This window comes from Erinaceus europaeus, chromosome 12, assembly GCF_950295315.1.
Source record: "Erinaceus europaeus chromosome 12, mEriEur2.1, whole genome shotgun sequence".
NCBI lineage: Eukaryota > Metazoa > Chordata > Mammalia > Eulipotyphla > Erinaceidae > Erinaceus > Erinaceus europaeus.
This window is the reverse complement of record NC_080173.1, coordinates 78,393,086-78,416,125: the sequence shown is the minus strand read 5'-3', so window position 1 is coordinate 78,416,125 and position 23,040 is coordinate 78,393,086. Positions and strand designations below refer to the sequence as shown.

Sequence of the window (23,040 nt, the reverse complement as noted above, 5' to 3'; positions counted from 1 at the left end):
ATTTTGCTCTGTTCTGGAACCAGGCATTAGCTCTACCCTATCCCTACTCCCCAAAGTCTATCTCCTTCCTCCACATTTATAAAGGTTTATTTATTTATCAGTGACAGAGAGAGGCAGGGTGGAGAGAGAAGATGGGGAAAGAGAACCATAAAATCACTCCAGCACAGGATACGTCAGGGATTTAACTCTGGACCTCATGCTTTCAAGTCCAAAGCTTTATCCACTGCACAACCTCTGGGGCTACCTTTCCTTTTTTTTATTTAATTATTTACTTATTTATTTTGCTTCCAGTTGCTGGGGCTCGATGACGGCACTATGAATCCACCACTCCTGGTGGCTATTTTTTCCATTTTTTTATTTGATAGGACAGAGAGAAATTGAGATGGGAGGGGAAGACAGAAAAGGAGAGAGAAAGATACCTGTAGACCTGCTTTACTGCTTGTGAAGCGTCCTCACTGCAGATGGGGAGCAGGGGCTTGAACCCAGTCCTTGTGTGGTTCCCTGTGCTTAGTACTGTGTGCGTGCTTAACTGGGTGCACCACCACCTAGTCCCTCCTTCGTTTTTTAATTAACAGTCAGGATGGTGATGCTGGGAAATGGGCTCCAAGTGTCTATAGGGATATCTCCTTGAGGCCCTCCTTTAGGAAGAGGCAAGTCTCACTGGTGAGCACTCAGAGAGCGCCTGGAGGCTGAGAGCCACCTGAATAACAGAGAACCAACACAGCCTTCACAGCTTTCATTCTAGCTCAAGAGATGAACCAGATCAATCAACCTCTGAAATACCAACTGCCAGGGGTCCTTCTGGCAGTGCTATGGAAAGCAAAAGAGTGTGGGACAAAGCACAGTTAAAGCCAGACCAGCCTTGTGCTCAATTCTCAGCTTGTTCTCTTAGTCCCAGGACCTTGAATAAAATCCCTTAGCCCCAGTTTCCTCTCTATAAAGTGAGACAGTAATTCCTGCCTTGTAAGATGGGGCTGTTGAGAAACCATACCAAAGGAGACATGCCCAGGCCAGTGCTGACACATAACAGGTGCTTATGGTATGGGCTAAAATGATTATGCTGTTTGGGAGCTGAGAGAGCTATATTTAGAGTCTGAGATCTGAGATCTGATTCCAGTCCACCCTAAAAGACCTTTAACAATAACTGAATCTCTCAAGGCTTTAGTTTCCTCATCTATAAAGAGTGGGGAGCTAACAGATACATTGCTAGTCTATTAAGATAATATAAAGAGGGAGTTGGGTGGTAGCACAGTGGGTTAAGCGCATGTGCGAGGACTGTCGTAAGGATCCCGGTTCAAGCCCTCGGCTCCCCACCTGCAGGGGAGTCACTTCACAGGCGGTGAAGCAGGTCTGCAGGTGTCTTTCTCTCCCCCTCTCTGTCTTCCCCTCCTCGCTCCAGTTCTCTTTGTCCTATCCAACAACAATGACAACAATAATAACTACAACAATAAAACAACAAGGGCAACAAGAGAATAAATTTAAAAAAAGATAATATAAAGAAAGTATCAGCATATAGCATATGACATACTATAGGCTGGTTAAATGTTACAGTAATAACATTTAATTATTGGGTTGTCAGAAAAGTCATGATGTATTTTTCATACATCATGACTTTTCATACATCATGACTTTTCATACATCATGACTTTTCTGACAACCCAATAATTAAATGTTATTACTGTAACATTTAACCAGCCTATAGTATGTCATATGCTATATGCTGATACTTTCTTTATATTATCTTTTTGTCGGAAAAGTCATGATGTATTTTTGCATAGAAAAATACATCATGACTTTTCTGACAACCCAATAATAAATGTTATGTTTTCTTCTGTTCTTTCTAAGATCAAATGAAAATATCTAGTTCCTATGAGCCCAGTGGGACTGCAGGCTTTTTTCCCCTGGACCCAGTGGTTGTGAGAAACCTACCAGTGATGAGTAATGTTTCCATATTCTCTACAGAATTCAGACACATTTCATGTAGAGGTCCCCATTGTATAATTCCAGGGGTGCTATCACTTACAAGACACCACTGCCCTGACCCCAAATATCTTGAGAAAGGGGTCTTTATCACTGTCACTCTTCAAGGGAGAAAAATCACACAGAAGGGACTCTTTGGCTATTTAGGCCTAGAGTGACATGCTGGTGAACAGGGTGACCACAACTGAGGGAATCAATTGCTGCTATGGGCAGACGTCCCCCCAACCAGGGTAATAACTGTGTTTAATTACACAACATCTTTAGTCTCTATAATCTTGCTCCATTAAATCCTTGCTGTTGGCTGGGAAGCAATGCCCAGGAGGAAGGGGTTAGCCCAGTACGCTAATAGGATCAGCTCTCCAATCCCATGAAGGTAATTATGGCCACATCCTTCTCCAACAGCCCTGAGTAAACCCACAGATCCCTTGTCAATACAGGGATTTTCTAGGCAGCACCAGCTCCATCACTTTCCCAGGGAGATCATAAGTCATGCTGTCCAGAGACAGGACACCGGACTCCACTAACATTGATCTACCTGAGGTTTCCCAGCCACCCACGCCCTTCTGGACACCTAGCTCACCATAGGTAAAACAACTGGCCACATCATTTATGTCCCTCTGTAGTCTAGAGAAACAAAAAAGCATCAAAGATGAGTGTGGAGAAAAGTGACGAATAACACTTAGCCAAACAGGCCACCACAGAGCCCACCATACCTTGTCCCAAAGCCTGGAGATCATATTACCCTGTCAATTTCTTTCTTTTTTTTTTTTTTTGCTTCCAGGGTTATCGCTGGGGCTTGGTGCCTGCACTACGAATCCACTGCTCCTGGAAACTATTTTTTCCCTTTTGTGGCCCTTGTTGTTTATCATTGTTATTATTATTGGTATTGCTATCATTGTTGCTGGATAGGACAGAGAGAAATCGAGAGAGGAGGGGAAAACAGAGGGGGAGAGAAAGATAGACACATGCAAACCTGCTTCACCACTTGTGAAGCAACCCTCCTGAAGGTAGGGAGAAGGGGGCTTGAACTAGGATCCTTATTCCAGTCCTTGCACTCCATGCCATGTGTGCTTAACCTGCTGTGCTACCACCCTGCCCCAAACCTATCAACTGTTATATGATCAGCAGTCATATTTACTGGCAAGAAGAGAAGTCAGGATAGAAAGTGTGTGAGAACATTGTCGGGCTGGAGTAGTGGCCCTGCCTGTGGACTCTGAGACAGAAAGTGTGTGAGAGACCCAAATAAGGTTTGAATCTAGAGGCAGAGAACTGGCTGCCCCATCCATAGTTAAGCAGAGTACCACTTAACCCCATCTCAAAAGGCTCTTTGTTAAATGTCTTGGACAGAAGGTAGGACATAGCATCTATCCCCAGACCCCATATGGAAGCACATCTTATCATCTTTTGGTTATCTGTATGTCTTTCTACTTCCCTTTTTTTTTTTTTTTTTTTTTTTGCCTCCAGGGTTATCGCTGGGGCTTGGTATGAATCCACTACTCCTGGAGGCTATTTTTCCCCTTTTTGTTGTCCTTGCTGTTTATCGTTGTTGTTATTATTATTGTTGTTGTCATTGCTGTTGTTGTTGTTGGATAGGACAGAGAGAAATCAAGAGAGGAAGGGAAGACAGTGGGAGAGAGAAAAATACCTGCAGACCTGCTTCACCGCTTATGAAGCGACTCCCCTTGTAGGTGGGAAGTAGGGGGCTCAAACTGGGATCCTTAGCCAGTCTGTGAGCTTTGCACCACATGCACTTAACCTGCTGCACTACTGCCCGACCCCCCCCTACTTCCCCTTTATAAGATCTATACAGGTTCTTCCCAAACTTTGGGGAACACAAGAACACCTTCCTGTGTGTGCCCTACTAGACCAGGACATTCATGCCTCCAAATGACTCTATCTTGCTTAAAGAAACACTAGCAGGCAGATCAAGGCCACAAGCCAAAATCTGTCTGTCCTACCCTTCCCTATAGACAAGTAAGCCTGCAGGCCCCTCTCTCATACTGACACATGGTGAAAAGTGCTAAGATGAACCCTGCAGTGGAATGTGGTGGGTGCAACAAGCTCCAAGGATCTATCTTCTCAGCCTGCTCCCAGCCCCCCCACCCCTGCAAAGGCAAACCATGGTGTTTATGTGGCATTGTCCTGAAGCTGTGTAGTTCCAGGTCCCCTCACCATCCTCCCTTGCCAGAAAAAAGAAAAAAAAAATGCACACACACACAAAACAAACAAAAACAAAATGGTTCAAACTGAGCCAAGCAGCTGCAGCACCAACACTGGCAGTGAAGACTTCTAATCATCTTACAATCTCAGACCCTACTAATTCCTAGGACTCCCTTGGGGGGTCTCTGACTCCACAACAAGCTACTACAATTACCAGATCCTCACAGCTGGAAACTTCTGAATGGGCCAGCTAATGGGTTTCTGGGATTTCTAGTAGAGTACAGAGTTAAAATGAACCCAAAACATAGTTTTCTTCTTCTTCTGCTCACTCATGCAGCCAAAAATTACCACAGGCCTATCATGCGTGAAGACTTAATACGCTTATTATGCACAAGGCACAGCCTGAGACCTGGTCCAACACTTTGTTCCTGTCAGTCTCCTCATTACATCCCCAGCTCCTTGCAGACCCTCTGCAGACATTCTGTAGAACCCTGTCTAGTGGCAAGGACAGTAATAAGCTGGACAGCCAAGCAGTTCAATAGCACTATTCATCTTCAGAGTACTTTATAACTATTAACTAATTAATCCTCATGACACCCCCGGGAGAAATCATAGTCTCCCTTAGTAGAGAAGTGTACACAATGAATGTACCAAACCGCCCTAGGAAACAGACCAGAGCTCTGAGAACAGTCCATGTGTTCCATCCTACCCATATACAATGAGGCAGAACAAGATTTTCTCACTATTCCCCCATCTTCTGCCCACCTAACAGTATCTTCTACTTAATTCCCCAAGAATGTTCCATTTTTCCAAAGGAGAATGACAGTCACAACAACAGGAAGCTCTACTCCTCTGAGGAGAAGACTTAATTCTGCCAGCCTTCCCCCTGGGACTCCAGCAGCCATGACTGGTATTGAAGAAACAAAGAGGAACTTATGACTGGGACTGCTTGAATGATCCCTCACATCACATGTGCCAGAGTGATGCTCTTATTCTCTCTGTCTCTCTTTTCATAAATAAATTTTTAAAAATTAAAGAAATTCTCCTTGAAAATTTTGCTTGGGGTAAGAGAAGTAAGCTCCAAACGGCGCACTTTATCAACAACATCTGAGCTAACACATGTCTTCTACAAGGTCCAAGGAATTGCAGGTTTTTGCTTGGCTCAGTGGAATAGGTATGTCTGGGGCCAGAGCTGAATTGCTAGGAACATACACACACACACTGACATTACAAAGGAAAAGACCCTTTATGTAGCTTTCAGGTTTTTTGTTTGTTTGTTTTATTTTTGTTTTTTTGTTTTGTTTTGTTTTTGTTTTTTTTGTACCTGAGCACTGCTCAGCTCTGGCTTATAGTGGTGCAGGGGACTGAACCTGGGACTTTGAAGCCTCAAGCATGAGAGTCTCTTTGCATAACCATTATGCTATTTACCCCTGCCCCAGCCTTCAGTTTTTATTTAAGTAAGTTCTGAACATATACTTAAAGACTTCCCCTTGAAGAGATGCCAAATTATTAGCTGATCTACTAATAATCAGGAGGGGGTTGACTGGCTACGGAAGAAGGGCAAACGCTAGAAGAAGAAGAAGGAGGGGGTGGGAGGATCATGCATAATTTAGATCTGTTTGGAGAGCACTTTTCAATCACAGGGCACAGAAAGTTTCAGAACACCCCTCCTTTGGAGGTATTCCACAAAATTTAATGTAACCCAACCTAATTCCATGATCAAGACAATAGTAAGAGACAGTGTGGTAAATTTTACAAGAAAAGGGCAGTCAGAACAAGACACAGAGGAGATAAACTGAAGAAGAATGCCCTAAAGAAAGAGAAGCACACCAACTTGATGGGAAGAATTTAGGTAAGGCACAGAGAGGCAAAGCTGCCATTAGTGCGTTAATGTAGGAAAAGGAGTGGTACAGAGACAGGAAGTGGGATGAGCAGAACCTTCATCTATTACACTAGAGTGCCAGGGGCAAGGCTGCTGCTCCAATCAGCCCCAGTTCACACTGGTAGCTGGGAGTTGATCCATCTCCTTGCATCAGACAAATCACCATCATGGCATTCCTTCAGGACTTCAACCAGAAGAGAGGAGGCTGTGCTATCCAGCCCTTGTCAAATGACCAGAACTTGCAGTGGAAGTGGGCATACTGCAGGCACTGAAGGAATCAGAAAGGGTGAACTGACAACTTCAAAGGCTAAAAGTGTGCAGCTTGTCATCCTAGTACCTGATGGAAAAGGAATCATCAGACTCAGTGAACCTAGACCAGCCTCAGTCATCCTGACTTGGCTACAGGACCAGCCCCCAGTTTATGCAAGAGCGAAATGTACAGACTGGCATTAGGGTCATTAAAGTCACTTACCTCGATGGATTATTTCACGGAGAACTCTGTGACAAGAGAACCAAAGAAACAGATTCTCTCCCCCTGCCCCATCCCCTCACCCCCGACACACTCCATGAAATCCCGGGGTACTGAATAAGTTCAGACATATCCTAGGGACACAGTATTCCTTGCTGTCCTAGGATATAATCTGAATTCTAGCTCTGTCACTTTCAGTTACATGACCTTGGATAATGATTTGAGCTTACCAAGCCCCTCTGGAAAATGGAGATAAGTCTCCCTCTTTTGCAGAGAAATAAGGCTTGGAAAGGATGAGAGGATAGTGCCTAGCACAGTGCCTGCCTGGCATACAGTAGGTTCCCAGAAGCCACTAAGGGGGGCACAGCCTCTATCATTGAATCATTCACCTCTCACTTCTTAAAGTACATCGGTGGTCTACACCCTGGGTATATTCCCTTTGCAGTTCCTGATCGGTCTAATATTATAGGAACTTGACACCCCAGGATTGAGCCTTGTAAGCAAACAGAGTCAGAGGAACTTCCTCTGGGAGCCACAAAACCATGCTGCCAGGCAAATGACAGCCTGGGTATTTGTTTTAATTTAGGCTCTTGTCAAAAGGAAACTTCATGGCTAACAGCCCAAACACGACCGCACAGCACCTCCTCAGGAGCCTCATTCTACAGCTCTCAAATAAGCTGTTGTGAAACCAGGAGGCAGGAACTTTTTACAATGATGTTAAGTCAGTGCCTACCCCATCCCCACCCCTCCATCCAGGCTGACCCTGGAGCCCAGCGGCCAGGACAACAACAGTATCAGAGCAGACAACTCAGCTGCCAGCCTGAGTCAGGACTTGTTAATAGCACAACCCCCCCCCCCAAAAAAAAATGGCCCTGTGGTCAAATTCCCTTCTCTAGTCCTGCCTTCCTATGGTCAGAAAATTTCAAGATGACTTCAGGTAATTTTGTTTCCTGGTTCTGAGGAGGAGGAGAAGATAGGAAGACTTGAAAGTGATCAATCAGGGGAACTCTTCTTCAGCATAAGAAAGCCTTCATCAAGAAGAGGAAACCAGACACAGTTTTCCAGAGAGCTGAATGCTTTGGGTAACAGGAGGCCCATACTGAATTTTGCAGAGTCAGAGATATTAAGGAACATAAATGGTATATGAATATGAAGCATTGTTATGACTCATTTGCAAGAGAGCAGCTAGAAAGAGGTCACCAAACCTCCCTTTGGGTCAGGAGTGGATCTGCAGCAGGACTCTGAACAGATGTGTGGCCCCATTCACGCAAACACACGTGCACATGTATGCCGTTGGCCCTGACCTTCACTCGAGGATGCTAGCCTCTATAAGGGAAGGAGCAGATGGAGTGGCTGGGCTGGTGCAGGACAGACACCCTGGGGATCCAGCTTTGCCTCTTTGATGTTGAAAAAAACCAAAGCAGAATGAACCATCACAAAGATCTGAGGAGAGGAGGTGGGGGGGGGGGGAGGAAATGAAAAGAGAGAGAAAAAAAAAAAAAGGAGAAGGAAGAGGAGAGAAGAGGGAGAAGGGAAAAGAGGATATAGGGAGTGAAGGGGATCCAGAGGTCAGAGGCTGGATGCTGAGTACTGAGGAGCCTTTGGGCAATATCTTAGGGGTTCAGGCATCATCCTTGCCCATCCCCTCCCCAATATAACTGTTACCAAGGAATTCAGTCCAGGTTGTGTGTGTGTGCGCGCGCACACACACACACACACACACACACACACACACACACACACACACACACACACGGCCACAGGAGACAGAGCAAGAGTGCGAGGGAACCCTTAAAGTGTTTAGGAGAGCCAGCTCGGGATTTCTACCCGGGGCCAGGGACTCAGGAGAGTGGTTGGAGGGGCGTGGAACTCTGGCCACCTCCTCAAGGCAGGATGGAGTGTGGGGGCGCTCACAGCCTGGCCCAAGTTCCCCAGAATGTGCCAGTGATCTTAGACATTCCCAGAGGCAGTGCAAGAGCAATCACATGATCGCGGCAGATTTGGGAGCGAGGGGGTGGAGAAACCGGAGAGATTTCCGCCCCCCCCCCCCGGGGTGGGGGGTGTTATGGGAGGGTGGTGGTGGTGGTGATGAGGCTGGCAGGAAAGACTGCGGAGGGGAAAGAGGAGGATCCACCCCCCAAAATCCCACCCATTTGCACCTACAGTCTCCCTGCCCACCTAACCCCATCCTCACCCCACCCCCGCCACTCCCAAATACACAAGGGCCTCAGGATGTCCCTGGTTGAGGGGGGTGGACTCAGGCCCCGAAGACTTCCCCAAAATGGCCTTGCAGCTTCGGAGCAGCAGGTCTGGGAGCTGAGGCAGCTCCTTCAGGGGGCTCCACAACAGGTGGGCGAAAGGTGACACAGCGCTCCCGGCCCCGTCGGCCCGCTGCCCCCGCCCCGCCGGCCTGGAGCCGGTTGTGGGGACCCCGACTGCGGCGACCACGGGGTCCCCGCCACTCCCCCGGCCCCTCGCTCCTGGGCCCTGCCCTGCGCCGCGCGCCCCGGGCTGTCGGGGTCCCACCTCCCGGCCCCCTTCCCCCTGGGCCCGGCCCCGGCCCCGACCCGCGCGGACGTACTGCTGTAGAGGGTGTCGATCCAGGAGAGGCGCGGCAGGCCCCGGTGGCTGAGCGGCTCCATGCCCGCGGCTCCGCGCTGCGGCGGCCGTGGCTCCGTCAGATCGGAAACCCGACCCTCATCGCACAACAAAGGAGGGAGGGCGCCGGGAGGGGCGGCCAGCCCCGGAGGTGCAAGTTGCCGAGCGCCGGGCGCAGGCGGGGAGCTGAGGGAGGAGGCAGGGAAACAGGTAGCCGGGAGGAGCGAGCCCGAGCCGCCGCGGGGACCGGGGAGCGCGGCCGACGCCAAGCGAGCGCCCCCGGGAGCCCTTCCGGCCGCTGCGGCGCCCGGAGCTGCGGCCCCTCAGCCCGCGCGCCAACTCGCAACTTCCCGGGGGCTGCGCGGCGCCACCAATCGGCGCGAGGCTCGCGCCCCCTCCCCCGTCGACGTCTCGGCCCGGGCTGCGGGTGCGGGGAAGCCAGCGGGTCCCGCCGACGCGGGGCGGGGGAGGCGCCCTCGTGTGTGACTGGCGGGGAGTGTGGCCCGCGGGGGTCGACCGCTCCTGCTCTCCCCGCCGGGCTGGGCCGGTGCAGGCAGCCCGCAGACTAGGTGCCGCGGGGAGCCCTGTGGGCCCGCAGGGGTGACATCACCTGCCACCCCAGGATCTCCAAGCGCAGTTTTCGGGCCCCTCCCCTAGGCGAGCCTGGCGGGTGGCGCTGACGGGGTGAGAGCCCCGAGGTGGCCCGGGGACGTCCTCCTCTCGCCCGAGGGCGCCCCGTCTGTTGCACCGCCTCGCCGCAGGGGCTGGGAGTTCCTGCCCTGCACAGTAGGGGCTGCGGCGGCCCGGAGTCACTCTGCCCCCCACCCCAACCCCCAGAAAGGAAGGTCCGAGATTGCTCCCTTAGCGGCTCCAGGGTTTCCACTGACCCCCTACTCCCCTTAATCACCCCCACCCCCACCTCCACCCTTTCCAGGTACCTTCTCTGAGAAGGCCTAGGGCAGCCCATGGTGCAAACCATAGGCGCAGAGTCCCAAGTTGGAGGTACTCTAGGGTCCAGATACTTGAGAGAACAAGATTCCCTCAAAGATTCCCCCAACCCCACCCAGAAACCCCCCAAGAGCAATGGAGGGGGGGGGCTTTATAACTGTCCCCTCCCCTGGGTTCTAGGCACCGTTGCCTCCAACTTGGTCCTTGCAGGGCTCTTTGGAGTCAGAAGGTTCTTGAGATGGGAAAGTTCTAAATAGGGTGGTTCAGGTTAGAGCCTCACTTCTCAGCCCAAGGAAAGGAAGGCAGTGGGCCCACTAAGGCAGCCCTACATTGGACCATTTACACTGACTTTACCTGAGATAGTGACATTCCTGCTAATGGAGCAAACCCTGACAGCTTCCCCACCCAGGACACGCCAACAAGATGAAGGTGTGCCCCTGGAACATTGTACAGGGCGGTGCAGTCAGCGTCCACTGAGCATCAGAAGACAAGGTCTTCTCATAATTTCAAACCACCACAGATCTCATTTTTAAGGGAGGAAGCAGACCCTGTATAATGATCCTGAGAGGAAGCTTGCCACTGCTTGGATAGACACCTCCAATGTTGCCCATGAAGATAGTGGCCATCAGCACACAGCAGGTTGGGCTGAGGTGCAGAGGAAGGTGCTGTCTGTGGTGGACGAGTCTCCAAAGGTGGCTGCAGCAGGTGTTTTTATTTAATCACTGGTGACATTTGGCCCCTCCCTGTGTCGACTGGGTTCTTCTCTATCTCAGCCCTCCCTGCTTAGGCTCTTGTGGCCCCTCCCCGCTCCACTGCTATCCTCCCCCAGTCTCTGACTTGCACACAAGACAGGGAGGGCCTAAGAGGCACCTGGAGCTTGGCAGGGAGGGGGGCGTGCATCGCCAATGAGAGGTTCCCGAAATAGCTGAGAGCTGAAGCAAATGGGCTCTTTGAGGAACCAGAGGGAGGATGCTGAGTGTGGAGCAGCAAAGCGGGGCCCCAGGATGTCTCTTCTTCCCACATGGAGCTCTGAAGGCACAGAGCCCAGACAAAAGGTGGAAACACAACACAGTCCAGGCAGCAATGTACCCTCTCCAACCACCTTAACCACCACGGAGGCCTGGCCACATCTGTGGAGATTATTCTGAAAGCCACATCTGGATGCTGACTGACTGGGAGGAGGCCATGGATATATGTTTCTGTATGAGTCATATATATTTGAATACATTTTACATTTTTATCTATAAAGGCTTGAACAAGCTATTTTCTGTATTTTCCAAGCTAAAATGTTACAGTTGCTCTCCTTAGCGTTGCCATATTTGCTTTTTCCCACATCCTATCCAATCCTGTCCTGGACTTCCCACCCCAGAACACAAAATAAGGAGGGAGGGTTCTTGGAAGCAATAAGGAAGGACACTTTTACTAACTAGCAGTGATTATCTGCTATGTATCTGACTTGGGTCTAGTGCTTTGTTTTCAAGGATTATCTCACTGTGAACTGCATTGCTTCCTCACTTCTCTCCACTTTCCAGATGAGAAAAACTGAGTCACTGAGCTAAGTAATCTTCCCAGACAGGAAGTGGGGTGCTGGGATTTGAACTCTTAGTGTCTGTTCATGCTTTTAAGATGCCATGCATGTTGCCTCTGCTGCCACCTGATAAAAGCAGAGTGGCAAAGCCCTCTGGCAATTTCTGCTGGTCCTTGGCTTAGAAACCATCTTGCAGGGGGCCAGGCGGTAGCACAGCGGGTTAAGTGCACATGGCACAATGGACAAGGACTGGCATCAGGATCCCTGTTCGAGCCCCCGGCTCCCCACCTGCAGGGAGGTCAATTCACAGGTGGTGAAGCAGGTCTACAGGTGTCTATCTTTTTCTCTCCCTCTCTGTCTTCCCCTCCTCTCTCGATTTCTCTCTGTCCTATCCAACAATGATGACAGCAATAACAATAATTACAACAACAATGATAAACAAGGACAACAAAAGGGAAAAAATAGCCTCCAGGAGCAGTGGATTCATAGTGCAGGCACCGAGCCCCAGTAATAACCCTGGAGGAAAAATAAAATAATAAAAAAGAAGCCATCTTCCAGTGGGCTATGGAAATAGCATAATAATTATGCAAAAGAGCTTCATGCCTGGAACTATAATGTTACAGGTTCAATTCTTAGCACCACCATAAGCCAGAGGTGAGCAGTACTCTGGTCTCTCTGTCTCATTAAAATAAAACACACACACACAAACACACACACACACACTTACACAGGGTTGGAGGAGGGAGAAAACCACCTTCCAGGAAAACCTTCACCTCTACACACCTGCTAGTGTCCAGGGCAGTCACTTCAGGGTTCCCTTAGTGACTTTACTGGATGAACTTCACAGTTTGACTCTAACCTTGGCTCTGGAGACAAATGTATAAACCTCTGAGCAACTGGGTGATTTGAGATTGGAACAGAAGCCTACAGACTCCTGGCACTCTGTGTGGGGAAGAGACTGAGAGAGTCAAAACCACATCTTTGGCAGGAAGGAGTTAAAGAGTCCATCTCATCTGCATTTTGCCAAAGGTGAAGTGCTCGACCTGCAGCAGCGGGGCATTCCTCTGGACAGACACCCTGACTCAGCTAAGCGTGACTCTGCCCTTGCACCCCACAGCACCGAGTCAGCATCCATCACATAGCGTCCTTGGAATCTGCACTAACCACTCACTATCATGTTTAGGTGACAGTCTTTCCCCTCTCCAGCTCTTTCTCTATAAAATAAAAATAAAATAAAATAATATACAACTCATGTATTCAGGCTGTCTCTACCTGTCCTGGGGACTAGTCAGCTCCTGCATTAGCACCTGCTAAAGGTTTGCACAGCCCAGAGTGCAGGGCTGATGAGGGACTAAGAGGGAAGGAGAGATGCTATTCTGAAGGTCAGCAGCCTTGCCCTAAATTCCCAGGAGTGTGCTACTCACTGCCTCTCCAACAACCACATCTTACTTTCAGCTACTAGGCAGGATGGAAAAAGGGTGACTGCTCAGAGCTAAAATTGGGTAGCTCCATTTTCCTTACGTTCTCACTGTTAGCAAGTTAGCATGACTGCATGCAATGGCTAGGTCTCAGGAGTCCCTGCTTCCTTGATAACCCAGAGATCACAGAGGGTACAAAGGTTGTCCATTAACTTCTCCAAATAGAGTCAGGCAGGGAGCATGGGGGTGGGGGTAGGGCTTCACATTCAAATTAAACACATACACACTATGATCATAAAACCAAGAATTTTTACCCTTGCACTTTGCCTGGTAGATAAGCACCTTATCTTTTTTTTTTTTTTTAAGTTTACTTATTTAAAGAGAAAATGATTGGAGAGAGACAGAACCAGATCATCACTCTGGCATATGTGGTACCGGGTATGCAAATTCTGTACTCTACCTCGGAGCCACCTCAACACCAGATTAGCTCTTCCAAAGTTGGGGCAGCATCTTTTCCTCACTGGAGTATACACACTGCTCAGCCCAGGGAATGACTGAGACTCAGGCAGACCTCTTCAAAGCAGCTGTAACCACACTATGCTCCAGATTGGTTTTCTGCCCAAAGTCCAACAGACTGGCATTCAATACATATTAAATCAATAAACTTAACTAACATTTGTGAGTGCTTCTTAAGTGGCAGGCATTGTTCGATGTGGTTCACATAGAATATCGCGTTAATGCTCATAGTAAGCCAGTGGGATAGGCATCATTCTGTCCAATTCCACAGAAGAAGAAAGGCTAAGCCACTGGTCAGCTAGCAGTCACACCTGAAAATGAACTGAGATTCTGAATCTTAGTGTACATGTATAATCTCTGTACTGAACTGTAATGAATGAACAAATGAATAAACAGAATGGAGTTAAACTCAGGGTGAAAGAAATCTAAGCTACAGGAGGAAAGCAAGGCTGTGTAATTCCAGAATCCCTCAGAGGCACCAATGAATAAGCAAAACAGAACTGTTCCCAAAGAAAACTACATCTACTACAACAGGGCAGATGCCCCTGGAGACAAGCTGCATGCCATCAATCCCGTGAATCTAGTCCCCAAGAAACTCAGCTGAGTGCTGAGTCTCTGCCTCAGACCAGTCTCCAGCCTTGCCAGCCTAAGCTTTCACATCTGCTGAAGGTGGGTACACAGGTGAACCAGGTGGATGACCTCCAGGCATCCTACGAGCTCTCACAGACTATAAGTTTTACCTCCTAGAATCCCTGGACTGACTGATTTCTTGCTCCTTGCTTCCTTTCCTCTGCTAGGTGCAGTAAGAGGCAATCCCTAGCCCACAAGCTGGAAAGAAAGAAATCCCCCAGGCCTCCACTAGGTCAGTGGAGGAGGTTTGGCCTAATACTTTTGTCCTTGGCCCCCTCCTTCCCTGCTCCTTCCCAGTCTCCTTGCTTCTCTAGCAACAAGAGCTACCAACAGCACAGATGAGTCCAAAGACCTCCCCAATGACTCATTTCTCCACCAAAGTTTTGTGTCCGTTTAAATCATGGGAAAGATTTGTAGGCCCAGCAAGATACAGACCCCGGGGATTGCACTCTCCCCCTTGATGTCTCTCTTGATACCATGGCACAGTGACTATAACTGTGAAACTCTCCACACAAATGAAGACATTTCTCATCACTCCTGGGGGTGTACAGAATCTCCACTCCCCAAGCCAGGGGCCGCAGCAGGTCCAGCAACTGCCTTAGATTACAGTAAGCAAGCTGCGATTGATTGTAGGAGGGTCTCAAGGCAAGCCCCAGCTCTCACTCAACATGACTCAGATTACACCACCCCAGGGTAATCTGCACAGAGCTTTCCTAGGAGCAGAGGGCTCAACAGCAGGGTCTGGAACCCTAGTCCCTTTACAACTCACCAAAGTGACTCCATCAGCATTTGGAAAGAGGTCAGCAGAACAGATGGAAGGATTCTCTAGCCACCCCAAAAAAGAGATAAAGAGAAAAAAAAAATCAAGATTCAGTGGTTCAGATCTTCTGGGCTCCAGGCAGACAGCAGGGGCATGTCCAGCAGGGGTCAGAGCTCACAGGCCTGCCACCTGTGCTCTCCATCCCCCAGAAGCCAGTGCTGTTCTCCCGCTTTGAGTCAGAGTTCTGCAGAGGCATCCCAGCCCTGCGCCGCTCTGCCCTACCGGGAGCTCTGACGCCACCAGCCAGCCTGGCCCGGTTCCTGTCAAGTCCAGGAGTGGCCACAAGGGCTGAAGGCGGTCTGTCAAGGAGACAAGCTCTGAGATGTGGCGGCTCAACGTGCAGGGAGGTTAGGAGAATGGAGCTTCAGAGCCTAACCAGTGGGGCTTGTCATCAGTGGAGTCTCACTTTGGGGCTGCCTTTCAAGTTTGCAGGTGTGTGGCTGTCTCTTTAAGGATCAGACCTCTTTAAGGCAAGTTCCCTCTGCAGTAGCTCCTGCCACTACCATTCCTGCGGCAGAGTGGGAGGATTCCTGAGCGCCATCTGGTGGCCCCCAACAGAGCAGCACCTAGGCCACCAAGGGAGGTCCAGTCACCCTGGTCAGATTTCAGCCAACAGCTCTGGAAATGACTGTACTAAAATCCGGGCTGTTCCCACCAGATTCTTCAGGGCTGAGAGTTACCAATGCAAGCAGTCAGGTTAGGAGAGAAAGGAGGAAGTCCATGTGAGGATCATGAAACAGCAGGAGTCCCCATTAGTGGCCTGAGAAGAATAACTATTCCACTGGACAAAGACTTCCCTAAAACAGTCTCAAAAGGGGATGGGGTTTCCTTAGTCTCCCTGCTTGCCAGCTGTAGGCTTTGGAGCACAGCTGTATTCCCCTGTCCCCCAAAGCACTGAAACAGTGGTTCCCAGTTGGGGCAGGGGTAGTTATATTACCCTATCAGCAAGTATGTGAAGATGCATAGTAGCATTTTAATTAGCTTATTAACTTATCTATTCATGAAGCCAGGGCCTTGAACATGCAGGATTTCATGGCTCTCAGGCTGCATTTCCATTCAGATAAACAAAGAAAGAGATGCATCACAACACCAGATCTTCTCCTGGTGTGCCATAGCATCTCTCTGTGGTGCCAGGGCATGACAAGGCATGCAAGTTACCCAGTGAATTATCTCTTGGGCCCTCTAGTAGCTAGGTATGTGAGAATGTCTGCAATGTGCAGGACTAACTGTCCCAAAGAATGTTTGTCTCGAAGTCCCAACAGTGTTTCAAAGCTCACTAGAACAGGGGGAATGGAGGCTCAGGCCCTGTCAAGTTCTTATCTTCCTATTCTTTTCTCCATCCTGTCATTTTTATAATTGTAAAGGTGGAGAGAGGGAGTGGTCTGATACAAACCACTTTCACAAGTCTGTGAGCGCCCCTGGCTGAAGCCAGGTACACACCAGCACTGGGTCTGCACTGGGCTGGCAGTATCCCTGCAGGGAGAGGCAGGCAGGTGGTGACCTTACTCAGACTGGAGGAAGCAGGTCTCTGAAAAGCCCAGCTACTCTCATCCCCCCAGGATCCACCCCTGCCTTCCTTCCCACAAAGATGACTCAGTGGAGCCCTATAAGTTATCCTCGGGCCTGCATCTTTTACATAAAAACCTTGTGACTCCCCATTTCCTCTTTCTAGCCTATAGTACCCTTTTCTGGATTGGGCAGCTCAGTGTCATGAACAGTCTGGTGGCAGGGGATGATGCAAGAAACTAACGCATGTGACACATGTTCTAATGAAGGAAGAATGGGAAAGAATGACATTCTGGTTGCGGGTGGAGCAGGAGGGGCTGTGAGAGCTACCCAGAGGTCACTTTTGAGCTGGGTCTATTGGTTCAGGCAGCCTCAGGCTCATGAGACTGACAACATAGCTGTAGTTAATGATCAACAGAAGGAAGTACAGGGCATTTTCTAAAATCTGGCCTTCACTCTTTTCTTACTTGAGTCACATAGGGCTTCCTATTTTTGCCAGAATAAAGATCCATCTTCCTTGGTGGCACCCAAGTCGCTGTGACCTGGTCCCTGTATCTCCTTTTACCTCTTTGCCCTCTGCCTTTTTTTCACCCCAGAACTTTTACATTTCTACTCCCACTCAGCCTGGAGATATCTCATATTTCAGATCTTAAATTAAATATCACTTTCTTCAGCCCAGGAGGTAGTGAAGTCAGAGAGTGCAGGAATTACAAGCATAAGGTCCTAAGTTCAGTCTCTGGCCTGGTGTATACTGGAGTGATGTTCTGGTCCCCCCTCCTCTCATTAGTAAATAGATTTTTCAACAAATAACAAGTCTTTTAAAAAATGTTTTAATATTTATTTATTTTCCCTTTTGTTGCCCTTGTGTTTTTTTTATTGTTGTTGTAGTTATTATTGTTGTTATTGATGTCATTATTGTTATATAGGACAGAGAGAAATGGAGAGGAGGGGAAGACAGAGAGGGGGAGAGAAAGATAGACACCCGCAGACCTGCTTCACCACCTGTGAAGCGACTCCCCTGCAAGTGGAGAGCCAGGGGGCTTGAACGGGGATTCTGACACCAGTCCTTGCACTTTGTGCTATGTGTGCTTAACCCGCTGTGCTACCGCCCAACTCCCAACAAATAACAAGTCCCAATAACTTTGAAGTCGTAGTTACAATGAATGAATGAATGAGTAAATGAATTAATGAATGACTATATGTGTTTTTTGGTGACAAAGAGTGTAGAATGAAGGCATACAAATACTTCAGCCAGCCCAGCTCCATCTACTGGAAAATAACTATCTGGACTAAACAGAATGTTAAGACCAGAACAATCACTCTCTTTGCAAAGACTTAGGAAAAATAAAACAGGATCTAGAATCATATATGGGGCAGGAGAATTGCTGCTCCAATTAATTCTCTAACCGCTCACATGAATCTCAGCTAAAAACTCCCCAGTGCACAGGGCTTCCTTGCTAACAGCCAGTATCTGATGCTGCAATCTGCACGCACACACCCCCGCCAACTCTCCTCCCCATCAGACTCCAATAAGGAAATGGAATAGAAATCCAGAAATGGCTCAGCCCACTGAGGGAACTTTGGTCTCAATTCTCAGAGTCCTGCACCTAGGCTGCTCCACATTTGCAATTAAATTTGTTTTCAAAGGAAGGAGGCAAATGATCACACTCTGCAAGGAAAAAGCAACATCTAGGTATGGTGCCTGTCCTGTCTCTCCTTCTCTGTTGGGCACCTGAAAGAGGAAATGCTGGTTTCCAGGAGCATAGTTGAGCTCTCCAGTCCCAGGGGCTGCTGGGTGCAGCTGTCACTCATCAACTCCCAGTAATGATTTTGACCCTCCCCACCACCCCACTCAGTGATGGGAGTAAAAAATGAAAACTGATTCTGGGGATCTCCCTAAGACCTAGCTAGCTTGAGAGGGTCTGCAGACTGCCTGGCAGATGGACAGACAGATAGACAGATGAGGCTTGGGTAGACCCTCTGTGGCTGCTGCTGGTGCTGAGCCCTAGTAACCACTCCAGCAGGCCTGAGAACCTTGAAACAGATTGCCCCAGACTCACCCAGTCTTATGGGAACCTGCAAAAAAGGGTAGAAGGTTCCTTTTCTACTTTCCTTTCACCAAAACACAGAGATAAAAACAGCCACATTTTAGTCAAGGTGTGTTTCGTTGGACCTTAGCTCTGTGATGGTAGCGCACCAAGTTAAGCACACATAAGATTGACTCTCTGAGCAAATTTCAAGAATAGGGTACAATGTTATTAACTCTAATTGCTATGCTATGCATTAGAGCCTCAGAACTCACTCACCTTATAACTTGAAGTTTGGCCAACACCTCCTACTTCCTCTACCTCCTGCCCCTGCTAGCCATCAGTCTGCTCTCTATTTCTTTGTCATTATTATCATTATTATTTTGCCTCCAGGGTTATTGCTGGGGCTCGGTGCCTGCCCTATGAATCCAGTGCTCCTGGAGGCCATTTTTCCTATTTTTGTTACCCTTGTTGTTGTTTTTACTGTTGTTATTGCTGTTGTTGTTGTTGGATAGGACAGAGAGAAATCGAGAGAGGAGAGGAAGACAGAGGGGGAGAGAAAGATAGATAGATACCTGCAGACCTGCTTCACTACTTTTTAAGCGACCCCTTGCAGGTGGGGAGCCAGGGGCTAAACCTGGATTCTTACGCTAGTCCTTGCACTTCACACTATGTGCACTTAACCTGCTGCACTAAAGGTTCCATCTTTATTTATTTATTTTTATATATTTATTTTATTTATTTATTCCCTTTTGTTGCCCTTGTTGTCTTATTGTTGTAGTTATTATTGTTGTTGTCGTTGTTGGATAGGACAGAGAGAAATGGAGAGAGGAGGGGAAGACAGAGAGGAGGAGAGAAAGATAGACACCTGCAGACCTGCTTCACCGCCTGTGAAGCGACTCCCCTGCAGGTGGGGAGCCGGGGTTCGAACCGGGATCCTTATGCCGGTCCTTGTGCTTTGCGCCACCTGCGCTTAGCCCGCTGCACTACAGCCCAACTCCCCCATCTTTATTTTTTTAATGCAGCACTGGGAAATAAAATAGGGTCTTTCACATGTACTATATCACAGAGCACTCTCGCTAGATCATCTTTCCCTTCTTTTTCTTTTGAGCAATAAGAGGGGATGGGAAGATGGAGGGAGAGACATCATAACACAACCCTGGCACCATCCATGATGCTTCTATGCAGTGCTGTGGCTCAAACACAGGACCTCATGCATGACAAGGCATGTGCTTTATCAGGTGAGCTCTCTCCCAGCCTCCTATGTCACTCTAACTTTTAATATATCACAATCCACATGGAAGACAACATAATGGCCAGGTCGTGGCACACCTGGTTAAGTTTATACATTACAGTGTACAAGGACCCAGTTTCAAGCCCCTGGTCCCCACCTGCAGGGGGAAAGCCTCACGAGTGGTGAAGCAGAGCTATAGGTGTCTCTCTGTCTCTCTCCCTTTCTAGCTCCCCACTCCTCTCTCAATTTCTCTGTCTCTATCCAATTAAAAAAAAAAAGACAACATTAATACCTTTGCTTTATAGAAGAGACTCATGGTCACTCTTTGGCAAGCCCTAAAACCAGTTCATGCTCGGATCTACTAGCTCTCAAGCTCAGGTTCTCAACTACTGTTACGGATTGAAAGTGTGCATTCCCGCCAAGTTCATAGGTGAAATCTCTAATCCTCAGTGTAAAGTATTAGGAGTTGAGGCCTACAGAAGGTTTTGATGAGGTGATGATAGTGGGGCCCCATGATTGGATAGTGCTCTTATAAGAATAGGAAGGAGGGGGGAGAGACTGCAGGTGACAAAAAGACACCTGCAGACCCACTTCATTGCTTGTGAAGCAACTCCCCTGCAGGTGGGGACCCGGGGGCTGGAACTGGGATCCTTGTGCCAGTCCTTATGCTTTGCACCATATGCACTTAACCCACTACGCTACCGCCCGACCCCACCATGCTAACACTTTAATACTGGACTTCCTAACCTCCCAAACTGTGAGAAGTAAATGCCTGTTCTTTAAGTCACCCAGTCTGTGCTCTTCTGTGATAGTAACCTGAGCTGACCACCTACCACATAACTAACTATTCCTCTCCTACAGTCATGATACTGCAGGAAGCATGCTAGTCAGACATCACCTTCTATATCACAAGGGCCTTTTTAAACATTGGTTGGCAATATTATGAGATTGTAGTGGGGGGGGGCAGGTGGTAGTGCATCTGGTTAAGTGCACATAGTACGAAGCATGAAGACCCATGCAAGGATCCTTGTTTAAGGTTCCAGCTCCCCATCTGCAGGTGGGCTGCTTCAGAAATGGTGAAGCAGGTCTGTAGGCAACCATCTTTCTCTCTCCCTCTCTATCTCATCCTCTCTCAATTTCTCTCTGTCCTATCCAATAAAATGGAAAAAATGGCTGCCAGGAGCAGTGGATTCATAGCGCTGGTACCAAGCCCCAGCAATAACCCTGGAGGAAAAATAAATTTAAAAGGTTGTAGCAGTACAATTCCACACCTATAGATACGTGCGTATACAACCAACCACACTTACCACTGAAGTTCCTGTGCCATCACACCAAATGAAACCCTGCATCTACCCCCTTCTCTCCCTCCATTCTTCCTTCTGATAACCACTATAATCTTCGCAGTTTGGTTATTATCATTGTATTTTTTTCCAAATTTGTTTTAGCTATCTATATTTCACATGTGAGTGAAGCCATCTAGTAGTTGTCTTTTACTTCTTTTTAAAAAAATTTTTTGAATATTTATTTATTTTCCCTTTTGTTACTCTTGTTTTTATTGTTGTTGTTGGATAGGACAGAGAGAAATGGAGAGAGGAGGGGAAGACATAGAGGGGGAGAGAAAGACAGACACCTGCAGACCTGCTTCACTACCTTTGAGGTGACTCCCCTGCAGGTGGGGAGCCGGGGGCTTGAACCAGGTCCCAGGGTCCTTATGCTGGTCCTTGTGCTTTGTGCCACGTGTGCTTAACCCGCTGCGCTACCACCCAGCTCCCTGTCTTTTACTTCTTTATTTACTGCACCTGGTATAATCATCGCCAATTCCACCCATTTGTCACAACATAATATCATTTTTTAAAAAATAACTAAGTTGTATCCCATTGAGCATATATCCCACAATAACTTTATCTGTTGATGAACATTTAGGATGACTTCATATCTTGGCTACTGTGGACAGTGCAGCTATATACATAAGAGTGCATTTATCAGTTAACTTTGTGCTTTTGTGTCTTTTGGAGCTATGTCTAGGAGTGGTATTACAGAACTGCAGGTATTTCCATTGTTAATTTATTTTTAAATTTTGTATTTATTTATTGGATAGAAACAGAAACTGTGAGGGAAGGGGGCAATAGAGAGGGAGAGAAGAAAAGAGCCACGTGTAGTACTGCATCACCACTCCTGAGGCTTTTCCCCTGGAGATGGGGACTGGGGGCTTGAACTTGGGTCCCTGTGCATTGTAACATGTACACTCTACTGGGTGCTTCACTGCCCAGCCCTCCGTTGTTATTTTATTATTTATTTACTTATTTTTTAAAATATTTATTTATTCCCTTTTGTTGCCCTAGTTTTATTGTTGTAGTTATTATTGACGTCATTGTTGTTGGATAGGACAGAGAGAAATGGAGAGAGGAGGGGAAGACAGAGAGGAGGAGAGAAAGATAAGACACCTGCAGACCTGCTTCACCACCTGTGAAGCGACTACCCCGAAGGTGGGGAGCCGGGGACTCGAACCAGGGTCCTTATGCTGGTCCTTGTGCTTTGCGCCACCTGCGCTTACCCCACTGCGCTACAGCCCGACTCCCAATTATTTACTTATTTATTGCCACCAGGGTTGCTGCCGGGACTCTATCTCTACACCTGCATGGTTTCTTTACTCCTGGCAGATTCCTTTTTATTTAGACAGAGGATGAGAAGCAGAGAGAAAGAGGGAGAGACAGAGACAGACAGACAGACAGAGAGAGAGAGAGAGAGAGAGTCTGCGACTACTGCACAGCTCCACCACTGTGGTGCAGGTCCATGCAAGTCCTGCCACGTGGTGGGCAGGTGCTTAAACCAGGATCCTCTCTCAAGGTAAAGTGTGCACTCTACTGGGTGTACTATCTTCTGCCCCTTCCCCTTTTTGTTTGTTTAAGGACTCTCCATACCATTTTCTACAGGGGCTATGTCAGTTTCCATCCCCACCAGTATTGTACTAGAGCTCCTTTTATCTTCACATCCTGGCCAGCACTTGTTGTCTCCAATCTTTTTACTACGGGCCACTCTTAGTAGTAGGAAGGGACATCTCACTGGGGGTATCACAAGGTTCTTTACTGACAAGGAAGCAGAATCTTCAGGCACACAACACTGGCATTTTATATTAACATGAATTTATCAGCAGAGTATTTTTGTGTGTTTTACTTTATTTTATTTTTTATTATTAATGATTTCATAGTGGTTTACAAAATTATAAAATAATAGGGGTATAATTCCACACTGTTCCTATAATGAGAGTTCTGTGTCCTCATCCCCCACTAGTAGAAACTATTATAAAACAGAAAAACTCCCAAG

At 48.0% G+C, this 23,040-nt stretch overlaps 1 protein-coding gene across 6 annotated transcripts in view; it reads right to left on the bottom strand.

The window, feature by feature from the left end:
* Positions 1 to 23,040, bottom strand: part of ABR (ABR activator of RhoGEF and GTPase) — a 253,021-nt gene that overhangs the window by 184,119 nt on the left and 45,862 nt on the right. The window contains exon 1 of one of the 6 annotated variants that reach the window (XM_060204099.1): positions 14,899 to 15,094. The exons of 3 other annotated variants lie outside the window; for them this stretch is intronic. Coding sequence is in view for 2 of the 3 variants with exons in the window: in XM_060204097.1 (XP_060060080.1) it covers positions 9,073 to 9,133 (61 nt within the window). In the remaining variant the exon portion in view is untranslated. Of the gene's footprint in view, positions 1 to 9,072; positions 9,733 to 14,898; positions 15,095 to 23,040 lie in introns of those variants that run through there. 2 more of the 6 variants (XM_060204097.1, XM_007520423.3) reach the window with 2 other exon arrangements.